At 45.2% G+C, this 13171-nt stretch overlaps 1 protein-coding gene across 1 annotated transcript in view; it reads right to left on the minus strand.

The window, feature by feature from the left end:
- The window catches only part of CTR9 (CTR9 homolog, Paf1/RNA polymerase II complex component), a 280854-nt gene that overhangs the window by 159952 nt on the left and 107731 nt on the right, over window positions 1–13171 (minus strand). The window contains exons 10-12 of the mRNA XM_030200983.1: window positions 8747–8836; window positions 8519–8647; window positions 6983–7166 (exon numbers count right to left, since the gene is read on the minus strand). Of these exons, the coding sequence (XP_030056843.1) occupies window positions 6983–7166; window positions 8519–8647; window positions 8747–8836 (403 nt within the window). The remainder of the gene's footprint in view (window positions 1–6982; window positions 7167–8518; window positions 8648–8746; window positions 8837–13171) is intronic.

The following is a 13171-nucleotide window of genomic DNA, read 5'->3' on the forward strand; positions in this document are numbered from 1 at the left end:
AGGCTCGCTTCTGGGACATCCCATTGAGCCGAAATTAAGGTGTGCATGGCATCATGCACGTGGAAGGTTCTAGGCGGGCGCTTCGTCCCCAGCATAATGGCAGAGCCAACAGGGGATGAGGGAGAGACGTCCTCCGGAGAGGATATCTTCAAAGTGTCCAGGGCCTGTAACAACAGGTTGGGCAAATCCTCTGGGCGAAAAAGCCGCGCTGCAGAGGGGTCATCCGCTCCATCCGAGCGGGGATCCGTCTCCTCCAAGGAATCCGCAAAGGACCGTTGGGAGACCTCAGACACGCTGCCCTCATCTACATCGGAGGAGACTAATTCCTCCAAGGCCTGGGAATCAACCCGAGGGCGTTTACCTCTGGGAACCTCAACCTCTTTACCAGACGAGGGAGCGGGGGCAGCGTTGTGCATGAGGAAGGCCTGATGCAGCAGCAAAACAAACTCGGGGGAGAAACCCCCCAGACTGTGCACTCCCGCAGCCTGGGCAACAGCCCTAGGCGCGCTCTCAACCGGCGCTCGCAACAGCGGGGGAGAGACATGCTGCGCATCCAAAATGGCGTCCGGCGCGAAACTCCGCGAAGGAGCCGCGCGGGAAGAACGGCTCTTAACTTTAGCCGCTTCTGTGCTGTCGCCCAAATTAAGGGCGTTCATGGCATTAATGTCTCCAACCTCAAGGGCGGCCCAAGAAGAAGCCGTCCGAGCCGCGTGGCCGGCCAAGATGGCGGAGGCGAGGAGCGGGGGATGGGCGTTTATGGCGGGAAAAACCGCCACGCCGGAGGAAGGACCGGGACATTCATCGGTCACGAAACTGTCACCCAACAAGGGCGAATCAGGCTTTAAGACCCCCGCATCCCCTCTAGAAGCGCTCAAGCGACCCGGGGAGCGACCCTTTGCGCCCTCGCCCTCTGACGCCATGTGCCACGAGGAGAAGAATCGGGGAACCCCCGCCCGCTATAAAAAGGTAAAAATTACCTGCTGTCCGCTCCGAGTTGTAACGACCTGGTGTCCCAGTGAGTAGCTGCAATAGACGCTTAAATAAACGTCGAAATAAACGCCTTTAAAGACGTTTAAAATTTTTTTTTTTTTTTTTAACGGAGCCAGCGGGAGGGGGGAGAAAAGGAGGGACCTGGCACCACCAGGTTTGCACTTGCTCAAAAGAGCCCTCAACCCCAGGCACTCAACAAAACCTAAAAATTAGGCTTGGAGGCCTAGCCAGAGCTGCTGCTGTGTGTGACCACCACCTGCTGAGATAGAGAACATACTGAGGAGTTTCCGGCAGCACATGACCACATATAGGGAGGCAAAGTTTGCTCTCTATCTCCACCTGCTGGTAGATGGACACAACCCACCAGTCTATGGATTGATCAGCTTGATGATATGGAAACCAATGTTAAACAGGAGAAAAAAAATGGAAAGATGCAGCTTAGGCCATGGGTACATCTCTGGCCTGGTACAGCTAGACTCAAGAAAAGAGAAAACAGCAGTTAAGATCAAATTTTTCCTTCCTTTTAATCTTAACTAAATCAGTCCAGAATGCATGGGATGTAGCAAAGCAACCTTCACATTGGGTGGGATGAAGACACCCCTGCCAACAGCATTGCTGCAACAAAGGCAGAATTCTATTTGTCCTGAATATCCAATCTGTAAAACTTTGTAAACGAATGCAAAGAAGCCAAGTGGCAGCTTTACAAATCTCAAATGAGAAAATGGTACAAAATCTCAGCTCTCAAAGCTACCATGCCTCTAACTGAATAAACCTTAAGACCAAGAGGAGGTTCTCAATCTTTAAGGAAATAATCCAAACTGACTGCCTCCTTTAGTCACCTTGTAGCTATCACTTTCATAGCAGCCTCATTCTTTCAAGACCCACTAACAGCACAAAAAGTTGGTCCAACTTTCAAACTCATTTGTAACTTCAAGATACTGAAGCAAAATTGAGAATACTAAAAGGAAATATTTAAGACAATCCAGGAATAAGACCTTTGAAGTCAGAATGATTAAATATTTTGACACCCACCAGACAGGACTTAAAGATCTGAGTTCTCTAGCCCATTATAAACCATAAAATTCTACTGCTTTGTCACCCTCTTATCTACATGCATCTCATCCACCCAGCTCCCATGTTTCACCCCTCTTCCTGTGAAGACTGTCATTGAAATGCTTTGTGTTTCACTTATATATATACTGTTATCAACATTTGCTTATTTCTGGTCTGAAGAAGGGTTACCTTCGAAAGCTAATCAAAAAATGTATTACGTTAATCCAATATAAAAGGTATCATCTTACTTTCTTTTCTATGTTTTGTTTTATTTCTATTTATTACCTTTAAAAGTAGATTAACACGGCTACCACATCATTCTGCTTATGAACATTCAAAAACCTCGATACTTTAAACTCCCTGTCACACTGAAAAAGCTGAAAGCTCTAAACTTCAATTATGAAGAAAATAAATTTTGAAGGAACTGTTCTAATGGTAACTCTTGCTTCTGTAAAACAAAATATTCCCAAGAAGAGGGGCATGCAATTCATAAATCCTTTTGGTAGAAGAAATAGTCACTAGAAAAACTGTCTTTGGGGTAAGGTCTGTTAAAGAATCTTTCAATAGTTTCAAAGGCATAGATGCATAGAACCACATAGTCCAAGAAGGAACTATTCAGTACAACAGAAGCTATAAATGTGCAAACCCCTTTAGAAATTTAAGCACATCAGGATGAGAATCAAGCAAAACCTCCTCCAAACGAAGGTGGTAACAGCCCGATGTCACTACTTGAGTCCAAATAAGTTTATAACTAATTAAAATATGTAGATGGAAATATTGCATTTTTTTTTTTTTTTTAACTTTGTGTGTTACTGCTTGACATGTGTTTGTAGACTGTGTACATTTTTTTGTGTTCTGCTTAGATATAGGCAGATAAGTAAAGAAACTAAACTAAAACTAAAGTTTTCATGACCATCTTGCAAGAAAGACAAAATCTGGGACACTGCTGCTTGAAATAGGAAGAATCCCCCGATATCCTGACACCAAGCTTAGAATCCTAGGTCAAATTTTTGATCAAAAACTGACAATTAGAATTCATATTGAGCAATCTTTATTCTTTGATTTACAGCGTATACTTTCCGTTAAGCCATATCATATATTCACCCTCTTATTCTCAGTCATTTCTCACACAGATTATTATAACTCATTATTCGCTGGTCTTCCGAGGACAACCTCAGGAAAAGAGTGAACACCTCAAGGGTATATAGCAAGTTGTTCCGAGTTCCAGGAGACTGATGGGCCAAGATGCCTCCATCTGAGACCATGTGGCCCGAGTCAGATGACCAAGGTAGTGCACTCCCCATCCCCAGGCCGGTGTCCGTCATCACTATCTCCCAGCACAGAATGGGAAAGGTGACACTCTTAGTCAGGTTCCTCTCCGACACCACTACCACCATCGCATGCTTCTGCAGGCCACCGACATCCAGGGTAGCCGAACAGTGTAGTCCTTGGAGACCAAAGGCTCCTCAGCGATTACTGAAGTGGGCACATGCAAGCTCTCACCCACAGCACTGCTTCCATCCCTGCCATCATAGACCCCAACACTTGGGCATAGTCCCAAGTCTGTGGCCTGCTCCAATACAGAAAAACCTGCACATGGTGGATCAGTTTCTCCCGTCTATGTTGAGTGAGGAAGATAATCTCCTGCCTCATGTCAAACAGCACCCTCAGATAATCCAACGACAGAGGGAACCGGTCAGCTCTTCTCGAAATTCATCATCCAGCCCAATGACTCAAGATGGACCCTTGTAGTTGTTGCTACCCAGTATCGGCAAAGGACGAGGCCCAAATGAGCCATTCATCAAAGTACGAGTAACTCGTATCCCCTGACATCGCAGGTAGGCCGCAGCCACTACCATAACCTTGGAAAATGTCCAAGGAACTGTGGCGAGACAAAGGGTATCGTCTTAAACTGAGAGTTGGCAACCCAGCACCGCAAACCTCAGAAACCGTTGGTGAGGAAGCCAAATGCGGATATGAGATCCAGTGCCATCAGGAACTCCCTTGGTTGTACCGAAGCCATTACAGATTGCAAGGTCTCCATGCACAAGTGTGAAATTGTCAGGCACCAATTCAGGCTCTTGAGGTCCAATACTAGATGAAAGGTACCCTCCTTTTTGGGAACTACAAAGTAAATCAAGTACTTTCCTTGTCTCGGCTCTTTGTGAGGGACCGGAACCACTGCATCCAGGGCGAGCAAAGACTCCACGGCTGCCTGAACTGCCAATGCTTTATCGCCCTTTCAAAAGGGAGACTGCAAGAAGAGCAGTGCAATCGGGTGGGAGAATTCTAGTTTGCAGCCTTCCCCGATAATATCCAAGACCCACTAATCTGACATAATGGAGGCCCACTCCTCTACAAAGCCTTGAAGACAACCTCCCACTTGCATTGGGCAGAAAAGAAGGCCCCTGGCCCCTGCAGACCTTCCCGACTGGGAAATGGACTTCCTGTTCAAATGAAAGGAAGACTGCCTACCCTGAAACTGTGACTGCTACCCAAACTGCTGACAGTCTGATCTGTAATTCCTGCTTTCCCGAAATCTAGACCGGGAGGACCCTACAGTTGAGCAAGTGGAACTTCTTGCTTTGTCCTCAGGCAGGTGCTGTGGTTTAGACCCTCCTAGCACCTTGACCAGTTACTCAGGTCCTCTCCAAAGAGGCATTTGTCCTAAATGAGTTTCACCAGCAGCTAAGACTTGGAGGCCGCATCCGCAGACCAATTCCGCAACCACAGTTGCCTCTGAGCCACAGATGCCAAAGACATTCCTTCAGCCAACACCTGGAGCATATCGTAGATCGCATACACTAAGTAAGCCGGCCCGGCCTACAACTGGACAGATTGGCATTGCTGGTGCCACTTCAAGCATGCTCGTGCGACAAAGGAGATGCAAATGGTCACCTGGAGACCCAGGAAAGCTACCTCAAAGGATTGCTTTAGACCACGCTCAATTCTCCTGTCTTGTATATCCTTTAAAGCAATACTTCCTTCCACTGGAAGGGTGGTCTTCTTCATGATCAACACCAGCAATTCCACATGTGGTAGCTGGAGATTTTCTTCTTCCTTGGGCAACAAGGGGTACAAGCAGGCTATGGCCCGCCCCACTTTCAACTCCATATTCAGAGTCATCCATTCCACCAAAATCAACTCCTGTATATCTGGATACATGAAGAAGGCCTTAGAGGAGTCCTAAGGCCCTTCATCATAGAAGGCCCCTGCCCTCCTGAGGCAGAAGCCGAAAGGTCCTCGACAGAAAGTGCTGTCAACACGTCAGAGATCAGCATTCTCAGCTCTTCTTTGCAACATAGCCTCAGCACCTTGGAGTCATCCCCCTCCTCAAGAGGAAGTTCCTCATCCTTCAAAGGCTAACTGAAGGTTCCTCCGAAAGGACCAAAGTGTCATCCAAAATAGGTAAAGAGGAGACTCCCTCTCAGCCACAGCAGAAGGATTAAAATGGGACCTCTTGGGAGCTGGATGAGCAGAATGCAGTGAGCTAGAGGAAGTCTGAGGTACACCTGCATGACTCTGTATGCCCGATACAGCACTAAAATAAACTCAGGGAAAAACATGCCCACTGGCCCTCCAGGAGAAGAAGAAACAGTGCCTTGCTACTGCGCGAGAAGCTCCAAAGCCTTTCCTGAACTCTCTTCACATAGTGGTAAAATGGCTGCCATCCCTGCGCTGTTAAGTGAACCACCGGCTGCTGTATTAGGGGAATCTACAGGCCACAGTACAACCAGAGCCAGCATGCTGCCCTGAGAAGCACTCACCTCTTCTCTCGTGTTCCTTCAATTTACAGGAGAAGCAATGGCCAGATGATTCATGGTGGGCTCCACAGTGGGAGCACTACTTAACTGACTCAGCAGGAGTCACCATCACTCCCTGGAATGATCGCACATCTGACGTGGGAATCCTCACTGGCCCGGCAGGAGTCTCCTCCGAGAGACTACCGAAACTGCCCTGGGTACCGCTCCAGATAGGAAAATAAAAGGGAGACTTAATGGCTCTGAGCTGCAACCAGACCCTCTCCCTGCACTGAACACACAGCTGTCTCGATTAAAGGGCAAAACAGTTTTTTTTTGCCGGTTTCAGGAACTAGCTGCTGAAGACATAGGCTGAAGAAGATTGGAACCTCCAAAAATGACCTCCTGAACGGGTTTCTGCCAGGTACTTGTGACCTGGTTTGGCCACTGTTTGGAAAACAGGATACTGGCCTTGATGGACCATTGGTCTGACCCAGTATGGCTACTCTTATGTTCTTAGATTGCCCAGCAAGCTCAACTGGAAGCCAGCTAACTAACTGGACCAGCTGGAGAAAGAAAATAGTGAAGGGCTCAGCTAGCAGGCTAGGGTAATATGCTTCAGCTCACTTCTGTGTTCTCTATCTCCACCAGCTGGTCAATGGACATGACTAACCCACAAGTTCTTGAATAGTGTAAGGACGATATGGAATGAGCAATATGTGGAAGAAAAGATGTTCGTTATTGCCTTTTATCAAAGTGGAACTGGAGGGATGTGTTGTGGGGGGGGGGGGGGGAGAGCTGGAGATAACAAAAAGACATGTATGAAAGGAGTAATGAGCTGATGGAAAAGGGTAAGGGGATGAGTGAAGAAGGCAGATAAGGTGGTGGAGACTGGGTAAGGGGACATATCATATGGGGGTAAGAACTGGGCAAGGTAAAGGTCAGTGAATGCTGGGGGAGGGGGAAGATGAGCTGAGAGAATACAGAAGGGTGGTAAGCTGGGAGGATGATCTGAGGGGTGTGTGTGTAAGAGGAACTGCAGGTAGCATCACTTTTTCAACTGCTGATGTTTATAACCAACAATTATGAACACCACTGTCAATACAGCACTCATCTCAACATTGTAACTTCACCTCTATAAGTATTTTTGGCAGTTCATGCAAAATGTCTTACTAGAAAAATATTCTAGCATGTCTTACAGTCCACATAATTAGGATGTTCTCTTAGAATGTTCTTGTACAGCTTTTCGGCTTCATGGAATTCGCACATAGCTTCGTATAGCCTGGCAAGGTTATAAGATGTTGTAACAGAGATAGCATTATAATAATGCTCATCATGTTCAGCCTCTGCCTTGGCACGATCTAATGATGCCAAAAAATATTTCTGAAAGATAATAGGAGAAACAAATGTAAAAGTATGCTAACAACTGTATTCATGGACTTAATTCAAGTGTCACAGAATATTCCACATTTCAGATCTCACATAATCACTATATTCATCCATAATTTTCTAAATATAATGGACCTGGTACTAGAGATGTACTGAATAGCTTTTTTTTTACTATTCAGCCGAATACGAATAATGAAAAATATCTGGCCAAATATAAATACCAAATACGAATAATGGGCATTGAGCTTTAACGAATAATAAAAGAAGCAATGTGAAATCAGAGATCAAGTGTTTATTTCAGAAGGATTTAGCATAATAGAGTCCCAGATTATTCAAATTTAAATCACTATTCGGCCAAATACGAATGTATTCGGTGCACTAATTGGGGCCGAATCAAATACGAATATTCAGTACAGAAGAACCCTGTACATAAAACTGTGCAAAATTGCTGTCAAATTACAAAAAAAAAAACAAAAACCCTCTTGTACAGTGTATAATATGCATCCTCAATTTAGGACCCTTGGCTCTACAGCTGCCTTCAAATCCAAGGAACATATCCGCTGCTGCTGATCCCCCCTGTTCAGCCTCCTTTCTACTCCTACCTAGAGTAACACTGTGCAGTTGAAGGTCACAGTTTTGTTGGGTATCACAAAACTGGTGGTTCTGCATGCAAGGGGTCACTGCAGTCTCATGGTACCTAAAAGTACTGAGACCTCAAACTGCACAGTGGCAATGTGCGTGGAGAAAAGACGACGAGCAGAAATGGATCCATGCCGGCACCAACAGCTGCACACCACGGAACGTGTGATGCAGTGACTTAAGATGCAGGATCAGCCCAGAAAGGCCAACTCAAGATGCTAGAAAAAAAATTGCAAAGCAGTACTGGAGTACCAAGTACAGACAGGATCAAGTTACAAGGCACAGATGGTAGCGGAAATTGGCAAACAATCTGGACTGTGGCATTTGAAGGTTTTACCTAAAACCATTTTATTCTGAACAAGTTGTTTCAAGCAGAACTAATGGAACCTACTTTACAATTATATGTGGATCCCCCCCCCCCAATAAATAAATAAGAAAAACATTGATGTTTCACAAATGTGGTTTGGACAGAAAATACAAATGTCATGGTGGTGGTGGTGGTGGGGGTTGTCACACACTGAAATGTCATTCTCATAAGCTTTCTTCCCTTCAGAAAGTAAGTAAACATGCATGTTACATAGAGAAAATTACAGTAAATAAAATGACAAACTGTATTTTCATTCCTATTATTATTATTTCTTGATGTGAGAACTTTGTTCCCAACGTTGACCTGAACTCTTTACAATGGTGTGAATGCAAGTTAGTACCTTTGCTTCTCCTAGATTTCCAAGTCGAAAATGGAGTGCACCCACATTATTCAGAATTTCTGGTGGGACATCTGCCTGCACTTTTTCCTGAAGGATGCGAGTTGCTGTGCCATAAGCAGAGAGGGCATTCTGAACAAATATAAATTTTGTTTGACATAGTTATTGCACCTCATGGGTCCTTTTAAAACTAAAAGCATTACAGCACATGTCATTCTTTCACACTTGTACCTGTATATCTGTTTGCTCTAGTATTTGTGCCAGTTCAATCCATGCTTCTACATCATCTGGATACTGCTCAGTCACCTTCTTCAAATGACTCTGATAAACAAAAATAAAGAAAAGTAAGCATTCACAGAAATATATACAAGAACAGTAAGAGCTGTCTAATAAATGTATCAATACAAAAAACATGCACAAATGTTAAGTCCCAAACATTTCACATTTTACTTCAATGGGTAAATATTCTTTACTTATAGACAACATCTTCTCTGGAATTTACTCATGGGAAAATATTTATTTATTTATTGCATTTGTATCCCACATTTTCCCACCTCTTTGCAGGCTCAATGTGGCTTACAATTCATCTTGAATAATGGAAAGATATTAGAAATTAGACATTTAGTGTTACAGAGGGATTTTGGGCAGTATGATAGTGATATAACAAAATAATACTATAAAAAGCAGAGATTGAAGACAGTTCTGAATATATGTAGATCTACATCAGTTTGTATATTTATGTTTTACACTTCTATTTTTAAAGATAATCAGTTATTCAACAATAAAGACGATTATCTGAACTTTCCAAGTGGAGACACATGGTAATATTTATAATATACAACTCATACGTTTATTATTAGATGTAAGACTATATGATTGTACCTTTTACCATAGGACCCATTTTATGCACTAAGGCCTAAATACTAATAACTGGGATTAGTAACTATGCCCCTTAAGAGCTGAAAAAAGAGAAGAAAAGACTTCTGTATTTGTCATACTCATACTTGCTTACACTTAGAAATGTGTGCCACTATGTGCTCAGCGGGAGAAACACATTGTCCTTTTGGAATATCTTATATTTGTGTTTGCTCTCCTCTTCCCTTCCTCCCCCTCTGGTTCAGGGGAATATTCTGTTTTGTCACTTGATTTTATTATTGCTATTCTCCTTTTAAGACTTCTTTGATCAGCAACATGATAATAAACAAAACTAACAAACACCACACACATACTAGAAGCCTAGCCTTAAATATGAATTTTAAATTTGATTATTCACCTTACAAAACTTCAGCAAAAAGTGAGTTACACTTGGGTACAGTAGGTATACTCCTGTCCCAGAGGATTTACAATTTAAATTTTGTAACAGACAATGGAGGGTTAAATGACTTGCACAAAGTTGCACTGAATTAAGATTTGATCCCTGGTTTCCCTGATTCTCAGATCATGCCTCCACTCTTGATCAATAGGTTAAGAACATAAGAATAGCCATACTGGGTCAAGACCAATGTCTATCTAGCCCTGCTTCCAACAGTGGCCAATCCAGGTCACAAATACCTGGCAGAAACCCAATTAGTAGTACCAATTGCATGCTACCAATCCCAGGGCAAGCAGTGGCTTCCTCCATGTTCATCTCAATAACAGACTATGGACTTTTCCTTCAGGAACTTGCCAAACCTCTTTTAAACCACTGTTACCACATCCTCCAGCAGCAAGTACCAAAGCTTAACTATTTTTTGAGTGAAAAAATGTTTTCTCCTATTTGTTATAAAAGTATTTCCATGTAATTTCATTGAGCATCCCCTAGTTTTTGTACTATTTGAAAGACTGAAAAATCGATTCACTTTTACCCATTCTACACCACTAAGGATTTTATAGACCTCAATCATATTCCCCCCTCTCAGCTGTCTCTTTTCCAAGCTGAAGCGCCTAAACCTCTTTACCCTTTCCTCATACGGGAGGAGTTCCATCCCCTTTATCATTTTTGTCACTCTTCTTTGAACCTTTTCTAATTTTGCTATATCTCTTTTTTAGATACAGCAACCAGAATTGAACACAATACTCAAGGTGAGGTTGCGCCATGGAGCGACACAGAGGCATGGTAATATTCTTGGTCTTATTTTGCATCCCTTTCCTAATAATTCCTAGAATCCTGTTTGCTTTTTTGGCTGCTGCTGCACACTGGGCAGAAGATTTTAGCATATTGTGTACTACTACTACTTTAACATTTCTAGAGCGCTACTAGGGTTACGCAGCGCTGTACAGTTTAACAAAGAAAGACAGTCCCTGCTCAGTTGAGCTTACAATCTAAAGGACGAAATGTCAAGTTGGGGCAGTCTAGATTTCCTGAATAGAGGTATGGTGGTTAGGTGCTGAAGGCGACATTGAAGAGGTGGGCTTTGAGCAAGGATTTGAAGATGGGCAGGGAGGGGGCCTGGCGAATGGGCTCAGGGAGTTTATTCCAAGCATGGGGTGAGGCGAGGCAGAAAGGGCGGAGCCTGGAGTTGGCGGTGGTGGAGAAGGGTACTGAAAGGAGGGATTTGTCTTGAGAGCGGAGGTAATGGGTAGGAACGTAGGGGGAGATAAGGGTAGAGAGGTAGGGAGGGGCAGCAGATCGAGTGCATTTGTAGGTTAGTAGGAGAAGCTTGAACTGAATGCGGTACCTAATCGGAAGCCAGTGCACTGACTTGAGAGGGGTGATATGAGTATATCGGTCAAGTCGGAAGATAAGACGTGCAGCAGAGTTCTGAACGGACTGAAGGGGGGATAGATGGCTAAGTGGGAGGCCAGTGAGGAGTAGGTTGCAGTAGTCAAGGCGAGAGGTAATGAGAGAGTGGATGAGAGTTCGGGTGGTGTGCTCGGAGAGGAAGGGGCGAATTTTGCTAATGTTATAGAGGAAGAAGCGACAGGTCTTGGCTATCTGCTGGATATGCGCAGAGAAGGAGAGGGAGGAGTCGAAGATGACTCCGAGGTTGCGGGCAGATGAGGCGGGGAGGATGAGGGTGTTATCAACTGAGATAGAGAGTGGAGGGAGAGGAGAAGTGGTTTTGGGTGGGAAGACAATAAGCTCGGTCTTGGCCATGTTCAGTTTCAGGTGGCAGTTGGACATCCAGGCAGCAATGTCGGATAAGCAGGCCGATACCTTGGCCTGGGTTTCCGCAGTGATGTCTGGTGTGGAGAGATAAAGCTGGGTGTCGTCGGCATAAAGATGATATTGGAAACCGTGAGATGAGATCAGGGAGCCCAGGGAAGAGGTGTAGATTGAAAAAAGAAGGGGTCCAAGGACAGAACCCTGAGGAACTCCAACAGAGAGCAGGATGGGGGTGGAGGAAGAACCATGAGAATGTACTCTGAAGGTACGGTGGGAGAGATAAGAGGAGAACCAGGAGAGGACTGAGCCCTGGAACCCAAATGAGGACAGTGTGGCAAGAAGTAAATTGTGATTAACAGTGTCAAAAGCGGCGGATAGGTCGAGGAGGATGAGGATGGAGTAGTGGCCTTTGGATTTGGCAAGGAACAGGTCACTGCAGACTTTAGATAGTGCCGTTTCTGTCGAGTGTAGGGGGCGAAAGCCGGATTGAAGCGGATCAAGGATGGCATGAGAGGAGAGAAAATCAAGGCAACGGCTATGAACGGCGGTTCAAGTATCTTGGAGAGGAAGGGTAGGAGGGAAATTGGGCGGTAGTTGGAGGGACAGGTAGGGTCAAGTGATGGTTTTTTGAGGAGTGGTGTTACTACAGCATGCTTGAAGGTGTCAGAGACAGTTGCAGTGGAGAGAGAGAGGTTGAGGATATGACAGATGGGGGGGTGACAGTAGGAGAGATGGTGTTGAGTAAGTTGGTGGGGATGGGGTCAGAGGAACAGGTGGTGCATTTCGAGGAGGACAGAAGATGGGCGGTTTCCTCTTCGGTGATATCAGGAAAAGAGGAGAAGGAGGCCTGGGTTGGTTGGTTGAGGGAGTGGGTTAAAGGGTGAAGAGGAGAAGATGGTTTGGTGGTGAATTTGAGGTTGATCTTCTGCACCTTGTCGCGGAAGTAATCAGCCAGTGATTGAGGAGAGAGTGAGGGGGGGGTGGGAGCGGAGGGCACTTTGAGGAGGGAGTTAAGGGTGGCGAAGAGACGAGGAGGGTTAGAGCTGAGGGAATTAATCAACTGGGTGTAATAGTCTTATTTGGCGAGGAATAGGGAGGACTGGAAGGAGGATAGCATGAATTTGTAATGAATGAAATCAGTATGGGTGCGAGATTTCCTCCAGAGGCGTTCAGCCGATCGGGTGCAGGCGCAAAGGTATCGGGTGCAAGGGGTCAGCCAGGGCTGGGGATTAGTACGCCTTGTGGGACGGGAGATGGATGGTGCAAGGGTGTCCAAGTGCAGAGGACAGAGTGGCACTGTAAGTGGAGACAGCCTTGTCGACAGACTCGGAGGACATAATGGAAGGGAGGAGATTACAGATACTAGAGGATAAGGTGGGAGGGTCGACAGCCTTGAGATTCCTGGAAGTAGTGGTTAGTGTTGGGCGGGACTGAGGGGGAGGGTGACGAAGTGTGAAGGTGATCAGGTGATGGTCAGAGAGAGGAACAGCAGAGGCGCAGAAATTGGAGGGTGAGCAGGTAGCGGAGAGGACAAGGTCAAGACAGTGGCCAGATTGGTGAGTAGGGGTGGT

The sequence above is a fragment of the Microcaecilia unicolor genome, chromosome 4 (genome assembly GCF_901765095.1).
Source record: "Microcaecilia unicolor chromosome 4, aMicUni1.1, whole genome shotgun sequence".
Taxonomy (NCBI): Eukaryota; Metazoa; Chordata; class Amphibia; order Gymnophiona; family Siphonopidae; genus Microcaecilia; species Microcaecilia unicolor.